General features: G+C 59.4%; 1 protein-coding gene across 2 annotated transcripts; it reads left to right on the top strand.

The window, feature by feature from the left end:
- The first annotated feature begins 1,296 nt into the window (after positions 1 to 1,296).
- FAM78A (family with sequence similarity 78 member A) lies at positions 1,297 to 15,706 on the top strand. Of its 2 annotated transcripts, none has more exons than XM_080819217.1 (2): positions 1,297 to 1,870; positions 12,538 to 15,706. In XM_080819217.1, the coding sequence occupies exons 1-2, from the start codon at positions 1,548 to 1,550 to the stop codon at positions 13,064 to 13,066; spliced, it is 852 nt and encodes a 283-aa protein (XP_080675343.1). In that variant the 5' UTR covers positions 1,297 to 1,547; the 3' UTR covers positions 13,067 to 15,706. The 2 variants fall into 2 exon arrangements, with proteins under 2 accessions (XP_080675343.1, XP_080675344.1); XM_080819218.1 differs by lacking the exon at positions 1,297 to 1,870 and adding an exon at positions 6,802 to 7,108 and having other exon boundaries at positions 12,538 to 15,698.
- The last annotated feature ends 275 nt before the right edge of the window (positions 15,707 to 15,981 follow it).

The raw sequence follows: 15,981 nt of genomic DNA, 5'->3' as shown, positions 1-15,981 counted from the left end.
CTAGGAGGAGGCGGGGGCCGGGGGCGCCCACGGCCGCCCCGGACCCCAGGAGAGCCAAAGGACACTGCCCGGGGGAGGGGGGAACGCCCCGAGGACGTACCCGCGGCGGGGGTCAGGGGCGTCCGGAGGGCGGCGTCCGGGGCACGCGGAGCGGCCGGAGGGGCAGGTGAGTCGGTGGCGCCGCCCGGGTGGGGGCGTGCGCGCCAAAGTTCCCCGGCGGCGGCGAGCGCGCCCGACGCGCGGGGGGCCTAGGGCCGCTCGGGGCTGGCGAGGGTGGGGACGGAGGCGACCGACGCGGCGGGGCTGGAGCACTGCGCCCTCCGGGGTCGGGGGATCCCGGTCCGGGAAGGGGCGCATGCCCGATCACACCGGCCTGCGGGGTGACACTGCGTCCCCCCCGGGGGCCGGAGGGACCCGGCGGGGGAAGGGGCTCGGGCGCTGGGGGCAGTGCCAGGGCCGGCAAGTCCACGCGGCCCACTGCGGTGCCGGCCGGTCGCCCTCCCCCGCCACCCCACGCCACCCCCGGGGCCGGGAGGGTGTCAGCGGAGATGTCACGGGCGGCGATTATTCGCTGGTGCGCGCGGTCGTGCAGCCGCCACTGACGGGGCGGGCGGCGGGGGGGCGCCGCCTCCGGGGAGACCGCCCAGAGCTGCGCCGTCAGCTCCGCAGCCCGCGCCCCGCGCACACGCGTCGCCGCCTCGCGCGCCCCCCGCAGCAAAGTTCGGCTCAACTTTGAGGCGGGCCTTGACGCCCTGTCTCCTCCACCCCCCCCACCAGGTCCTCGGCGGCCGCGGCGAGCCAGGCGGCGGCCCGAGCGCAGCCCCGGAGCCCCGCGCGGCGGCGGGCGGCGGCAGCAGCGGCGGCGGCGGGGGGACGCGGCGCGCCCGCGTGGGGGCGTCGGCCCGCGCCCGCGAGTGGGCGCCGACGGGGACCCGCGCCGCGCTCCTCGGGGACCCCGCGGGCGGCCGGAGCCCGGCGCTCGGCTCCTGGAAGCCGCGGGTCGGCGCTCGCCCCCGAGGGCGCCCCGGCCTCCGCGCTCGAACAGAAACTGCTCTTCCATTGATCGGGCCGCGCTGGGCGAGCGGCCGGTGCGTGTGCCCCGAGCGAGCGCGTGCGGAAGGCGGCGGGGCAGGAAGTCGGACTTCGGCGGCGAGGCCGGCGGCGCCGCGCAGGGACAAGCCTTCCTCATTGATGTGTCTGCCGGCCTTCGGCTTCTTCGCCCCAAGACTTCAGGAGCGTCTCGGAGCTGCGTTCCCCGCGTGTGAGGCACGGAAGGGCTGGATGTCTGAACAACATGATTGTCCATTAGCCTCCAAACTTTCCTTTTTTTAACCCAAAGAATATCGGTGATTTTTGTCCACTGCTAGCAGAAGAGAGAACCCAGGGCTCTTGAAATGCAGCAAAATCCTTATTTATAAACGGGCCGAGAGAGTGATATGCAAAGACCCTGTACTCAGTGAATTTTCTATCCTATGGATATCGGTCTTGAGATTTGAGGTTGGAGAGCAGTACCGTGGGCACTGGGTCGGGCAGCCTCCATCCTTTCAATGCCCAGTTTCCTCTGGGACTGCTGGCCCTCCCTGGAGATCCGAGCGGTGCTGTGTGCCATGGGCTGTATTCAGAGCATCGGGGGCAAAGCCAGAGTCTTCCGGGAAGGTATCACCGTGATTGATGTGAAAGCCTCGATCGACCCCATCCCCACCAGCATCGATGAGTCCTCCAGCGTGGTGCTCCGCTACCGGACACCCCACTTCCGTGCCTCAGCCCAGGTGGTCATGCCGCCCATCCCCAAGAAAGAGACCTGGATCGTGGGCTGGATTCAGGCGTGCAGCCACATGGAGTTCTACAACCAGTACGGGGAGCAGGGCATGTGAGTACGGCCCCGGGGGAGTGCTGGGGGTGCTGCTCAGGCTGGGGAGCTTGGGGGCCTGGGCTGGGGGCTGGGGGCCAGAGGGGAAGCTTTAGGCAGGTACGGAAGTGGCCTCTGAGTCCTCCCTCTTGGCCAGGTGATCTCAAGGGGTTGCCTGTCGATTCGGGTTGGGGTCACGGCTCTGGGACCTTCCCTCCCTGTGTCACTGGCCCCTGGGGTTCCTGTGTCGTTCCCTGTAAGAGGCCGATTCGTAGAGGCGCGTTCCACCAGGTGTCTCTTTGGCAAATCTGACAAGCGTGCTGTCCCGGGGCCATGAGAAAGGCGGAGGCTTGCCGCCCCCCACCCCCCGGCTCGGGCCTCCTTGGGAGGCACCTGTGGCCCCTACTCCGGAGGGGAATGGGGCCCTCGGATGCCTCCGTGGTTATTTGTATCGAGCTTTGTGCTGGGCTCGAACTTGTCTCTGCAGTGTTTTCAGAGGTGTGTGAGGGCCTGGGGGAAGGCTTTGCAGTTCCTATGGTATTTTGTTGGAGAGGATGGCTAGTTTTAGAAACCTAGTTTGCTTCACGGAGTAGCGTGTTTCTCTCTCCGAGGCAGAAGGCCGCTGTATGTGGACATCCCGTGTCAGTGTCCCGAAGGCCCCAGAGGAGCCCTAACACTGGCCGCTTCTCTCCAGCTTGGTCTCCAGAATGTTCCCAGGACAATGAACGTCTTGGTGCAGGACACGCAGAGCCCGAGTCTACTTTCCTGCTATGTTCTCTGGCCGCAGAGGTGGTCATCCCCGTTCTGGAAAGAGGACCGGTAGGAAGGAAAGCAACTCAGCTTTCAGGGCTGCCCTGAGATAGGGCGGTGAAAATAGCTCTTTCGGAGCACGAGGTCCCTCCGAGGGAGCTAGGCAGGCCCTGAGGGCAGCCTGCCACCCTGTGCACCCTGCTTCCCAGTTCTGCAAGTGAGGAGCGGAGCAGGCGGTTTCCTGGGGGTTGGACCTTTTCGCTGATTTCAGGACATCCGGGCACACACCCCCCACCAAAATTAGAGGGGGTGAGGACGGGATGGAGGGTGGTGGGACACTGGATCTTGTCGCTTTTCCACTGAGCAACTCCAGGGGCGCCCCTGAGGTTGTAAGGGAAACAAGAGGAAGATGGTAAAGGGTAGAAGGGGGGTAACCGGGATCACCCCATAGAGGTGTGGGGGGGGCACGTTCCTCCATCAAACTGATGTCTACACCTGAAGCCTTTTGATTCTCAAAAGTGGCTATTAACCAAGGCAGGGGGCTGACTTCCCATGGCAAGAAGGGAAACATTCCTAGTTCTTCGGTGTGGACTCTCCCAGGAAGCCTTAAACCGGAAGTCTTCTGGGACTTTGTAAAGGATCTGGGGAAACGGACAAGACACAGAGGTTTTTCTAGGGGTTTTAGGGAAAGCCTGTCTTCTTCCTTGGAAGTGGAGGGGAAGGCAGAGGGACTCGCGGAACGTGGAAAGATCAGAGTGCCAGGAGGAAGGACGTGCGGGAGAACCAGGGGCGCTGAGTTGAGGCAGACACGGGGTGCTGCGGGGAGAGGCGGGCCTGGCTGGGGCCTCCGCTTCCTGGTCTGCGCACAGGGGCTGGAAGCCTCCCTTTGGTGGCTCCGCGTCCTTCCAGGCACTATTGCTGGAGGCAGGCCTGAGGCTGGAGACCCGAGATGACTTTCCCTTTCCGTGCCAGTCCTTGCTTCCTGGTTAGAAGCGCCTGGTGCACATCTAGCTGCAGTTGAGCGGACCTGGGCGGGAGTCCGGGCTCTGCACTTTCCAGGGTGTGATCTTAGCCACTCTGGCCCTCGGTTTCCTTGTCTGCAGACAGGGCCAGTCACAGTCCTTGCCCCTCGGCTTACTGAGAGAATTGTGGGAGGTGACATTTGTCGAGCAGTCGGCACTGTGCCAAGCCCAGGGTTGTTGTCTTTGACATTGTTACCGTGACCATCCTCCTCTCCTCTGCGGGGTTGATCCAGCTGAGAACTGCGGCCGACGCTGCAGAATTCAGAGAGATGCAAACTTCTCTTGGTCCCGAAGTTTCTCCTGAGCCCAGGTCTCCGTCTTTTACACAGCGCCCACTCCCTGACTTTTAAAAATTTAAAAATAGTGCAAGTCACGGATGATTTGCGTTTTCAGAGGTTGAAGGCCGTTTTCGTTGCTCTCCACTTGCTTCCCTTTGTCCCCCCCCCACCCCCCCGGCCGGGGCACCTCTTACAGGATGGAGGGGGACCCTGTGTCCCCTGCACCCATCCTCCTTGGGCCTGAACTCCCCCAGCTGGGGCAGGACCAGCCCCAGAGAGAGGGCAGAGCCTGAGTGCAGCAACCCCTCCTGCGCTCAGGCCCAGGGCCAGAACAGCCGACCACCCTGGCTCTGGGCCCTGGATGGTCCCCTGGTGCTGTGTGTCAGCTGTTGGGGGGACAGGGAAAGAAGTCCCCGCAGGCGGCTCTGAGCGCCCCGAGAGAGGACAGGTCTAGGTGACCACCCTGTGGCTGTGACGCTGGGTTGGAAGCAGCCCCACTTAGGACTCACCGGCCAAATCGTATTAAAAGGAAGTGGAATTACCGAGAGCGTGGCTCCTCCGATCCGTGGGCAAAGCTCCGTATTTGACCGTGCGCTCTGGAAATGAGAAGGCCTCGTTTGGAGAGAGCCCAGTGTCTGCTCCTTCTCCAGCGCAAACGGAAGCATTTTAGGTGCGATCTTTCCAACCCCAAGGGATGCTTTTTCGTCTTTTTGAGCCCCGTGACAATGCAGAACGCGAGGGATGGTCAGGAGGGACTGCGCAGAGACACGGGCGGGCCACAGCTGCCCCCGTCCTGTGCACTGTGGGGCGTGGGAAGGATCCCTAGACTCGGTCTACTTGGTGCCAAGAGCATTCCGCCCCCGCTGGGACGATCAAGCTGTCTGTAGACATTGCCTGATGTCCCTGGGAGGGGAGCAGAGTCACCCCTGCCTGAGAACCACTGGACGAGACCCTCACACGTGAATACTTCAAATGAAACCCACACTTTGGGCCTTTGTGGCCTGGGGAGAGAGCAGCCCAGTGGCAAAGGTTAAGGTTAGGGCTTCTGTCTTTTACAAACGGGCTTGTATCCAAAATATTAATTCCAAATACTTAACCAAAACCGGTAATACCCCTGCACGTTATCCCTGCTTAAAATTAATCTCTAATCCGGAGAACTTTTTAGAATGACACCGGGTTTGAACTGTTTGAATTGGAACGCTCATGCACGCCGCCTCAGTCGAACACCGACTCCTACGGACGACAGCGTCTCTCCGTGCCAGCTTCGCAGGGTTCTATACGGTTTTCGACCCACCCACACTGCTTTAAAAGCCACCTCCCCCAAACTGTTGGAGACACCTGCCTCCACAACCCCCTCCTCCACGATTCCTCAACCGCCACCTGTCAGCCAGCACAGTCTTCGAAGTGACAAGTCACAATTTCTAGCCTGTGTGGGAGACGCTTTATGTTGTCCCCAACTTGCCCTCCCCTGGGGCCCCCAGGGAAGCTGGGGTGTGGCTGAGGCCCAGGGCTGGTTGGGGGCTAGGGGAGAAAGAGCTCAAGAGAGAGGGTCTCTGTGGGAGGCCAGTGCTCCCTGCCCACACCCTAGTCCAGCTGCGAACTTGGGGCTGGTCTCTTAACCTTTCTGAGCCTCTCTCTTCCCATCTGTGAGATGGGGAGAAAGGTCCTTCCCTCGCTGGATGTTGTGAGGAGATGCGCCGTACGAGCTCAGTGCGGTGCCTGGTGCATTCCATGCACTCGATCCGTGGCCCTGTCCGTGGCGGAGCTGCTACGAGTTGGTTGGTGATCCTGCGATCCCTGGCCGAGTCGGCAGAAAGATGGCTCTCGTAGACCTGTGCTCTTCTGGGCTGGGTTTCGCGGACCCGCTTACAGCGTGGGAGCCGCGAGTGAGGAGACCTGCTGGCGGGGTGGGGGTGGGGGGGTCCTTCCAGCCAGAGCATGCGGTGACACCTGCCGTCAGGGCCGCGGGAGGCTGGTGGGAAGGGGCCGGGCCGGGGTGGAGGGACTGGGGACCGAGGCTTCAGGCGGAGGGGGGGACGCTGGAGCTGGGCCATGTGCACACCTGCGCCGGCTCCCCTTCCTCTCTTTTCTCCCCAGGACCTCGTGGGGTCCTGGTTTTAGGATGAGGAAACCGCCTCTGACCCCTGAGGCCTCTTGCCCAAGGGGGCTTGCTCTGCTCCAGTGGGGGACCACGTGGCCTCTTCCTGCAGCCGCGGGCCCCGCACAGAACAATCGAGGACGAAGCTTCCTCTCTGGGACCGGAAGGCTGCCTCCCCCATCTGCTGGGCCCTGGCGGAGGCGAGGGCGGCTTGGGTGGGAGAGGGAAGTCCTTGTTTCCAGGCTTTGGGGTGGGAGGAAGTGGCGGTGGGGGGGGGCTGCCTCGCCCAAAGAGAGCTCCCCGTGGACCGGCCCTAGCCAAGTGACGGCTCCAACCTTCACCTTCTGAGTCCCGAAAACAAAAGCCGGCTGCCCCTGGAGATGTGCAAGGGGCGACCCAGCCGCCACAGTGATCGGGGAAATAACAAATTAAATCCGGAGATCCTTTGTTGTTTGCTGATCAGATCCAGGTAGAAACGAAACTGACCCCTAATGCCCCGTGTTGGGGTCGGCGGCGGGGGCGGGGGGGTGATGGTGGCAAGTGGACAGCCTCACTCGCTGTTGGAGGGGGCACGAGGTAGGCAGCTTCTGGAAGGTGGGTTTGGCTGGATCTCTGACAATCTCAAACATACGCGTCCTTCATGCAGTTCTGCTCGTGGAGTTTGTCTTACAGAGACTTGGAGCACCTGGCCGGGTGCCTGACATATAGTAGGCGGACAAAAAAAAAAAAAAAAAAAAAATCTCCTGACCCAAAAAAAAAAAAAAAAAAAAAATTGCCAAACGATGAACGGAAGAGCCAGGGCGTAAGGATGTAGGTACGAGGTTGAAAACGCCTGCAAAGCGCCAGGAGCAGCTCCGGTGGCTGTCGGTGGGGAGGGCAAGTGTGGTCTGCGTACCGCGTGGAAGACGGGGAGGCCGGCACTGCCCAGGAGGCCAGGCCGGGGACGCCGCCACAGGGGAAATGGTCCTCGTGTTGCATTTTCTTACAGAAGTTGTAAAATATGCAGGGCAGGAGCCCCGTTTTGTTAAAAAGAAAACACTGTGAGTGGCAATGTGTGCTGCGTGTCTGTGCAGAGAAAGGTCTAGAAGGGTGTTTACCCAAGTGTAATGTGGTGAGTAACCTCAGGGAGGTGGGGGGAGGCATGGGAGACGCGGCTTTGGTTTCTCACTTCATACTCTTCTCTATGTTGTTGTTGTTGTTTTTTTTTAAGAAAAGCACCGCTTTTGGGGCACCTGGGTGGCTCAGTCAGTCAAGCGTCTGCCTTCGGCTCAGGTCATGGTCTCGGATGTCAGGCCCTGCTCAGCGGGGAATCTGCTTCTCCCTCTCCCTCTGCCCTGCTGGTGCGCGCGCTCTCTCTCTCAAATAAATACATAAAATCTAAAAAAAAAAAATAAAGCACAGCTTTTGTAACTAAGAACTCAAATTAGACAGGCACTGTTGGTCCTTTCTGGGGGACCCGGGCTATGGCCTGGACAAAGAGGGGGGCTGGGCCCCGGAAGGAGTGGGGTTTTTGTTTGGGGGAAACCCTAGGAGCAGGCAGGAAGGGGGGACACCCCCCAGACCCTCCGTTGGAGAGCAGGCGGCTGGAGGGAAGGGGCCAGCCCTGTGGGAGTCCTCGTGGGGCAGAAGTCAGGAAACTGGGCTCCTGGTTGCAAACTTTTACAGAATTTGAACTCTTTGCAAATGGTACAGAACTGTGAAATGTGTAAGACTGGGGGTGGGGGAAGATAAGGCCTAAGAGCCCGTGTGACCCATTGAGGCCCTGAGGCCAGCGTGGGCAGAAGAGCCTTGGTGCGGACAGCCTCTTGCCCTCAAGCCTCAAACCCTTGTTTGTCAATGAGGCTCTCAGAGCATCGCTGGACATCAGTTGTGGGATGTGAAATAACATTTAAGTGAACTCGGTTAAGCCTAAGTATAACTTGGATTTAAAGCAACACAGTTATTTTAATGTGTATCAGGGAAAAAAATATATCTAGCCCACCCAACATGTTATTTTGGTGTGTTTCTTAGGAAAACTCAATGTAGTTTTTTAAAAATGATGGATTTTAAGGAAAAAAATTTAAGTGAATAATAACATAGGAGGTACGTGGACAGGATCGAGACGAACAGAGACGTGGAGTTTGGAAACTCTGCTCTGAGGCTCAGGGCTGAGCCAGTCCAGTCTGGCTCTGGGGTCCAGAGCTCAAAATGCGGCAGGAGCCCTGGGAGAGGTGGGGAGCCCTGGGGCACGAGGGGCCATCCATGTTGGGGAGAGAGCCCGGGCCCCGGCTCCCCGCCCCCGCCTGGCACGGACCAGGGCTCTTCCTAGAGCCACGGGGAGTGGCGTGCTGCTGTCTTCCAAGGTCACACAAGGCACAGGTCTCACCTTCCCTCCCAAGGTGCTGCTCTGGGCATCCCTGGGTGCCTTCACTCTCCACTGAGAGGCCTTTGCCCTGGGCCAGTCCTGGGTGATGCTTCCCAGCCCCCATGCCTGCCCCTCAGCACAGCTCCCCTCCCCTCCCACCGGCTCCGGGGAAGGCTTTTCTTTTCTTTTTTTTTAAAGATTTATTTATTTGAGAGAGAATGCACGCATGAGGGATAGGGAGGGGCAGAGGGAGAGAGAGAGAGAGAGAGAGGGACTCGCTGCTGAGTGCAGAACCTGACACGGGGCTCGATCCCAGGACCCTGTGATCGTGACCTGAGCCGAAGGCAGAGGCTTTAACCCACTGAGCCACCCAGGCTCAGTCAGATGCTTCCCTGACGGAGCCACGCAGGCGCCCCCAGGGAAGGCCTTTCTGTAACCCGTCAGACTCACATTCTCCGGCAGTCGTGGTGCTCAGTGTGTGATGCATCCGCGCGCGCGTGTGTGTGCGTGCGCCGGGCAAGCTTCTGTGCGTGTGCACGTGTTGAGTGAGGGTCTGTTGGCAGCTGCTGGGGACCAGCTCACTGCAGCTGTGGGTCCCGGCCTGGTGGCCCTGTGGTTGCGTCACCTTGAGCGAGGGGTCTCCTGCCTCCAAGCCTCTTCCATCAAATGTGCCCCTGGTCTTGGCCCCGGGGTAGTTGAGGAGAAACACTGCATTGACATATATACACGGGGGACGGGCGTGGGGAACATGACCACTGTCGCCGGCGTCGCTGCGGCGGTGGCCTGTGCTGGGAGGGGCTGTTTCAGGGGCACCTGCTCTAGGTGAGACAGCGCACAAGCAGGAGCGGCTGGGGGGGTCTGGAGCCTGGGGAGGGCGTGGATGTGCGTGCGCTCCACCGGGAGGGGTCGTGAGCTTTGACTACATCGGCTTTAAGGGCCATGAGGAGTCATGGCAGGTTTATCAGGGTTGCAGGCAGCGATGGTGTGAGCAGATTTATGTTTTTAGAAGATCACTTAGGCTTCTGGGGAATATTGTCGGAGGCAGGAGTAGAGGCTGGGAGACCTATGCGGAGGTCCTGGCCAGTGTGAGGGCAAACGGAAGGGGGATGTTCAAAGGTGAGAGGGAGAGTCAAGGATGGCGCCAGGTGGCCAGAGGGTGCAGGGCCCTCCAGTGACAGGTGCTCTGCAAACACTGATAATGGGTGCTCTGCAAACATTTGGTGAGTGGATTTACGGATGGGGACTGCCGCAGGAAAAGGGGTGTGAGGGAAGCTGAGGCGTCTGATTCAAACGTGATGCGAGGCGATCCCAGAAGGTTCCAAAGTCCAGCTTCAAGCCTGGACTAGCCTGCTGTCCTTTGGATTCACACACTTACGAGGACGAGGGCAGGAGTGTGACAGGTGGCAGCAGGGCGGTTTCCTGGGTGTGCAGACCGCATGGTCGCCCTGGGCCCATGATCTGGAGTGCCGCGTGCATGGTTCAGTGCTCTGCTGATGCCATGTTGAAATTCTTCATTTCTGAACAGGTGATCTTGAGTTTTTGCTTGTACTGGGTCCCACAATTTCTCTGGCTGGTCATGATGCCCTGAAGACCAGCAGAAGCCAGTGAACTGATTAAGGGGGTGACACAAGGCAGACCAGTGTCTTCTGCTCGTGTGCGAACGTGGACACAGGCGCGTCTACGCTTACCCACAAAATGCCTCTACTCCCAATTGACCCATTGGCCGGGCACTTGTGGGCATGAGCGGTCCTGGGAGGCTGGCTTGCCCCTTGCAGTGGCCTCCCTACAGCATCTCTGCTGTGCAGAAAGGAGGAGGTTCAGCGTGTGCAGGGCTGGGGTCCCAGCCTGCCCCCCCCCCATGCCGTGGAGCAAAGAGCTGAGGGTCTGCCTTGAAGTCCAAGGTCACTCCAGAGCAAACGGAATCTCAGAGGAGACAGTGACTGCACGGAGCTCGTTCCCTTCGGAGACTGTATCGTCCCCAAACTTGAACTGGGGTCAAAGAGCTTCAGGTCAGTCAGGGCCGGCACACCTCTAAACGCCTCCCGCAGATGGCTTCCGGGACCCTCCATGTACTGCTCCGTAGAGTGACTCGCTTAATAATCAAAAAAGTCTTGCAAGGTGGGTAGGATTATCCACAGTTGACGGATGGGAAAACGGAGGATCGGAGATTTGTAACAATCAGAGCTAGTGGCTGGACTGAGGCTGGGTCCAGGCTGGTCTGCGTCTCCCAGAAGTTGTGTCCTTACCCGAGTTCCCTTCCACCTCCTGACGAGGGGGAAGGGCGGGGACCGGGACCCCAGGGAGTCCGTGCTGGCCTGTGATGATTTGAAGGCAGATGCCCCAGGACTTGGTTCTGAGTAATAGCCCACATGAGACACGGCTGTCTGCCAGCTCATGAGGACTGTCACCTGTCTGTGACTGAGCCAGGGCGGGCATCTGGAGGTGGGAGAGGGAAGCAAATCTGAGGCTGGGAGAGAGGGGCCATTCTGGTGCCGAGTCCCCCTCCCTCAAAACAAGCCAGCCCTTAGGCAGTGAAAGGGGGCCGTGGGAGAGCAAAGTTCCTTTTGGAAATTTACTTTCTCCTTTTTAATTATGATTACGATTATGATTATTATTAGTAGTAAGTAGGCCCCACATAGAGCCCAACTTGAGGCTTGAACTTAGGACCCTGAGATGAAGACCTAAGCTGAGGTCAAGAGTCAGATGCTGTACTGTCTGAGCCAAGCAGCTGCCCTATTTTCTACCTTGGAAAAAAAACCTTTTGCAAGCCGGTATAGCCACCGTGAGAGGACAGAATGGCGGGCACCTGAGCACAGGTGGGGCAAAGGCACGGGCTTCGGAGAAATCCAGGACAGGGACTGTAAACTCCTTCTCTGGCCCATGGTACCCACCTAAGAGGGGAGCTGGTAGCCCCATGCCTGTTACCACCCACCCGTGGCTGCTGTGGCCTGGTGGCTCTCAGGGACTGATGGGGACCTCAGAAATGGGAGGTCGTCTGAGCTGTTGCCCTAGTTCCCTGGGACTTTGATGAGCTCAGGGCCCCAGGCAGGAGGTGGCCTAGTAGGCAGGTGTTACCCTAATTTGTGACTTTTTCAATGGAATAAACACAAAACAGAAGGAAAATAAACAGGAAAATTAGCAACATCGCATTCCTATTCATCCCTCCCAGAGTGGCCCCAAATTTGCTAACTGCTAACATTAAATGATACACTTGGGTAGAGGAGGGCATCTTTTTATAATGATAAGCTACACCTAACGAAATCGGCCATTTCCCCCATTTTTGAGTTTGGTGGCATTGAGCACATCCACATCGTCGTGCATCTGTTTCCAGAACTTTTCCATCTTTTCTGCCTGGAACGCTGCACCCGTGAAATACTGACTCCCCACCCCTCCCCCCCGGCAATCGCTGTTCTGCTTTCTGTTTCTATGAATTTGACCACACTGGGGACCTCCTACACGTGGAATCATATAGTATTTATCGGTTTGTGTCTGACTCAGTTTACCCAGCATGCTGTCTTCAGGGTTTATCCATGCCGTAGTATATTGCAACATTTCCTTCCTTTTTAGGGCTGAGTAATATTCCACCGTGTGGATGGACCCCACTTTGTTTATCGATTCTCCTGCCGAGGGACACGTGGGTTTCTTTCATCTTTTGGCCACAGCAAATGATACTGCTGTGAACGGGAGTGCATTTTGTAAAGTACCGTATCCTGGGGGGCGCTGCTGGCTTACCCCGTTGTGCAGAATTCTGGGGGCAGAGGGTCCTGGCTTCGGTGTTACGGGTGCTCAGGTGGAAACGGCACTGGATGAAGTCAGGCTGCCTGGGTCCCGGGCCCCACTGCCGGGGAAAAAGCCCCCTGGCCCTGGCTTCGCTGTCTTTATCTGTCTGGCGGGATGGACATGATTGTTGATGAGTGTCCAAGGTGGGGGCTCCCCGGGTGCCACCGTGCCCCCAGCCACACGGGAGATAGGCTGGTGTCCTCTTCTGTCCGAGGGGTGTTATTATAGCAACAGTATGATGACTGATTGGAGAGGATGCAGAACAGGATGTGGCTTCGAAGGGGGCTGCGTCTGGGGGAGCCCAGATGTTGACGGTGGATGTCTGTGCATCGCCTGTCCCTGTGCCCCCAGCCGGGGGGCGGGGGGACGCAGCCTCGTGTGTGGCTGATTGAGTGAACTGGCCTTCCTGTCCTCAGGTCCAGCTGGGAGCTCCCGGACCTCCAGGAGGGCAAGATCGAGGCCATCAGTGACTCAGACGGGGTGAACTACCCCTGGTACGGCAACACCACGGAGACGTGCACCATTGTGGGCCCCACCAAGAGAGACTCCAAGTTCATCATCAGCATGAACGACAACTTCTATCCCAGCGTCACGTGGGCCGTGCCCGTCAGTGAGAGCAACGTGGCCAAGCTGACCAACATCTACCGGGACCAGAGCTTCACCACGTGGCTGGTGGCCACCAACACCTCGACCAATGACATGATTATCTTACAGACGCTGCACTGGCGCATGCAGCTGAGCATCGAGGTGAACCCCAACCGGCCCTTGGGCCAGCGCGCCAGGCTGCGGGAGCCCATCGCCCAGGACCAGCCCAAAATCCTGAGCAAGAACGAGCCGATACCGCCCAGCGCCCTGGTCAAGCCCAATGCCAACGACGCTCAGGTCCTCATGTGGCGGCCCAAGTACGGGCAGCCGCTGGTGGTGATCCCGCCCAAGCACCGGTAACAGCCAGGGTGCCCTGCGAGGCGAGACGCAAATAATAACCCCGCTCCAAGCACACCCACACGGACTCTGCCGTCATTCAGCAAAATGCAACCACTCTACCTTCTCGAGCGGGCGGATCTCACTGTGCAAATGCCCCAGGATGGCTCCCCCAGCCCTCCTGGCACCTGCTTCCTTTCAGGGAGGGGGAGGCCCGGCTGGGACACCCAACCCCACATCCCCCCTTCACCTTGGGTCTCCTTTCCTGGCAATTTCAGTCATTCACTTGCGAGACTCCCGAAACAACTGCTTTTTCAGTTCTTCTTCTTTTTCTTCTTCTTTTTCTTTAAACACCTCTTTTACGAGGTTCAGGGGCAGGAGGAGGCGGAGCTGGTCATGACCCTGACTGGCAGCTACTGCTGGTTTGTGAGTGGCGGCCCCCCCACGGCAGCTCCCCTCGTCGTCCTCCCTCAACGCGGCCTTACGTAGACTCGCTTTGCCAAACTTTTGCCTTAAGCTGAATTTAAAGGAAAAATCCCAAAACAGACAAAGAAAGCAGGATCTCTCTTCTGCTGACTGCTCGTCTTCTGCTAGAGGTGAGGGAGGGGGCAGGGCGGGGAGGAGAGGGAGCCACCTGGGCCCTCCTCCGGGCTGTCTTGAGAGAGGTCTCGGTTAGACCTCACACCAGCTGCAGAAACGCAACCAGAAACCAGACCCACCACCCGAGGAGCCCCTTCTCTCGGGCTCGGGTGGCAAGCCTCTTCCCCATCCCCAGGAGAAGGTACCTGTGCGCTCCCACGGGCGGGGTCTGCTGGGGCCGCTCCTCTCCTCTCTTCCCGCAGCCTTAACTTTCCTGGGGCGGACCTGGGAGGAGAGTGGGAGGGTTGAGCCCCGGGGACCTGCCATCTCAGCACGCAGCCTCCGATAGCTCCGCAGGCACATCTAAGTGTTGTGCGGCTTTTCCTTTCTGTCCACACTGGCCCCAGACGCCTGGAGGACCAGCCACCTTGAGCCAGATTTAGTTCTAAGGTAAGAGAGGCAGGCAGCTTCCCTCCTGGCTCCTTCTCAGGGGTGCCCCTCCCAGGCGCTTTGGGACAAGCTGCAGGTGGGCTCTGGGTGCCAGCGTTGGATTGGAGGTGGGGGGAAGCTGCCCAGGGGCGGCACCCAAGGATAGGTGGTCCTGGTTCTGGGGAGGCCGGGGAGGCCATCAGGTGGATGCCCCCTGATGCTTATCCTCAAGGAAGAAAACCAGGGCCTCAGGCTGGCGGGGGTGACATGAGGCCATGGTTGACAGGCATTGGGGCCGCTCTGGAGGCTGGTTGGGACAGTGTGGCCAGTCTGGAGGGCCACCATCCCTCGGGTCCAGGGCCCTCCAGGGTCCGAGGACGGTCCTGAGCGATCCCAAGCTTTCTTGGTAATGTCTGCCTTGAAGGCTGCTTGTAGGAGCTGCAGGGGACACCCCACGGAAGCCCCCTTCCTCAAGCTTACCGACCCCCACAGCTACTGCACCCGGCTCTGCACTCAAACTAGTACGACTCGAGCACAGAAAACCATCAGAAAAGAAAAATAATTCATTTCTGCTGCAGATGAGCCACTTGTCAGGAGTCCCGGGGACAGCGTGGGAGGCTGTGGGGCACCTTGCTCTTGTACTTACTCTGGGGGTGCTCAGTGTCCCGTGTGTCTCCCACGCCCCGCTCCTGACAGCAGGCCCGCAGCTATCCTGGGACAACTGGACCCGAAACATGCATGTGGTGCCAGTGTGCTGCTTGGGGAACCCCTTTGTCAGGCCCAGGACCTTGCCCCTGGAAACTGCCTGTTCCCCTTGGGTGTGTACGGAGACCCTGTCACCCAGAGAGGCCACAGCCTCGAGTGAGGGGGACGATGGGTCCCAGCTCTACCTCTGGGGAAGGGCCAGGAGGGGGCCAGGCTGACGGCGTCCTGCTGCCGTGGACAGGACCTGGCCTCCTAAGGGAGCGGCCCTTCCCTGCACTCAGGTCTTTCTTGCACTAAAAAAAGGAGGAAGGGCCCTGGGCGAGGGGTCAGGAGGCTGGGGTTCAGGTGCTGGGCTGGGTCATCACTAAGGGATTCTCACTGTGCGAGGAGTGGGAGCAGGAGAGCACAGTAAGGAGTGGTCCTGAGCTGTCGGGGGCAGAGTCCCCCCCGAGACTCACCTGCTGCGTGTGAGCAAGCTCTCCTGCCCGGGACCAGGGCTGTGCCCACTGGGAGGGGGCAAAGCTGCTTTGGCTGCCTCCCTGGGCCTACTGCATGCCTGGGCCCCGGCTCGCCTTGCTCCTTGACTCACCCCACCCCTCCTGCTCCCCTTTCTCTCTGTCCTTCCTGGCCTTTCTGAAGACAGGGCTGGAAAGACCCTGGAGAGGCCAGAGGTCCGGCCAAGGACCTTGGGTCTGGTCCCTGGGCCGCCTCCCCATCAGGAGCACAGACCCCAGGCTTTTCCCCTGGGTCCCCAGTCCCTCTGGTGTCCCCCTCCCCTGGCGTGGACACACTCCTCCAGCAATAAGGACCATCTGTGGTCGTGGAGAGTACTGTGAAAACAAACCAATGCACTTACCAGGAGGCATGAGACTCTTGAAGAACATGTAAAACCTTTTTAAAAAAGAAACAACAAATATTCACAAAGAGAAATAAAATGTAATTTTAAAGTAGGCCTGGCTAGGATCTGAATGTTTCTAAGGTGTTTCTGAAGTGGTGGCGCATGTCGGGGTTGGTGGCCTTGTGTTCTGGCCATGGGAGCGAGCGTACTTGGAGGGGGTTGCTTTGTTCACGCATCCTCTGCCGTCCACGGCCCGGAGACCTCAAGTCCCTGCCAAGAGTGCCCCTGGCTGGTGCCCCGGGTGGAGGAGGGACGGCGGGCTTGAGGTGGAGGCCGGACTTGGGGGCAGCTTGGACTTTTGGCAAACAGGAGAAACCCATGTGACAAG

Source organism: Martes martes (assembly GCF_963455335.1).
Source record: "Martes martes genome assembly, chromosome: 12".
Taxonomy (NCBI): Eukaryota; Metazoa; Chordata; class Mammalia; order Carnivora; family Mustelidae; genus Martes; species Martes martes.
Note: the sequence above shows the minus strand (reverse complement) of the source record. Positions and strands in the feature narration are given on the sequence as shown.

Bases quoted from the DNA above. Each gene is read 5' to 3' on its own strand.
- FAM78A (XM_080819217.1), top strand. From the start codon at position 1,548: ATGCCCAGTTTCCTCTGGGACTGCTGGCCCTCCCTGGAGATCCGAGCG. The intron at 1,871-12,537 runs GTGAGTACGGCC...TCCTGTCCTCAG, and splicing joins CAGTACGGGGAGCAGGGCAT to GTCCAGCTGGGAGCTCCCGG.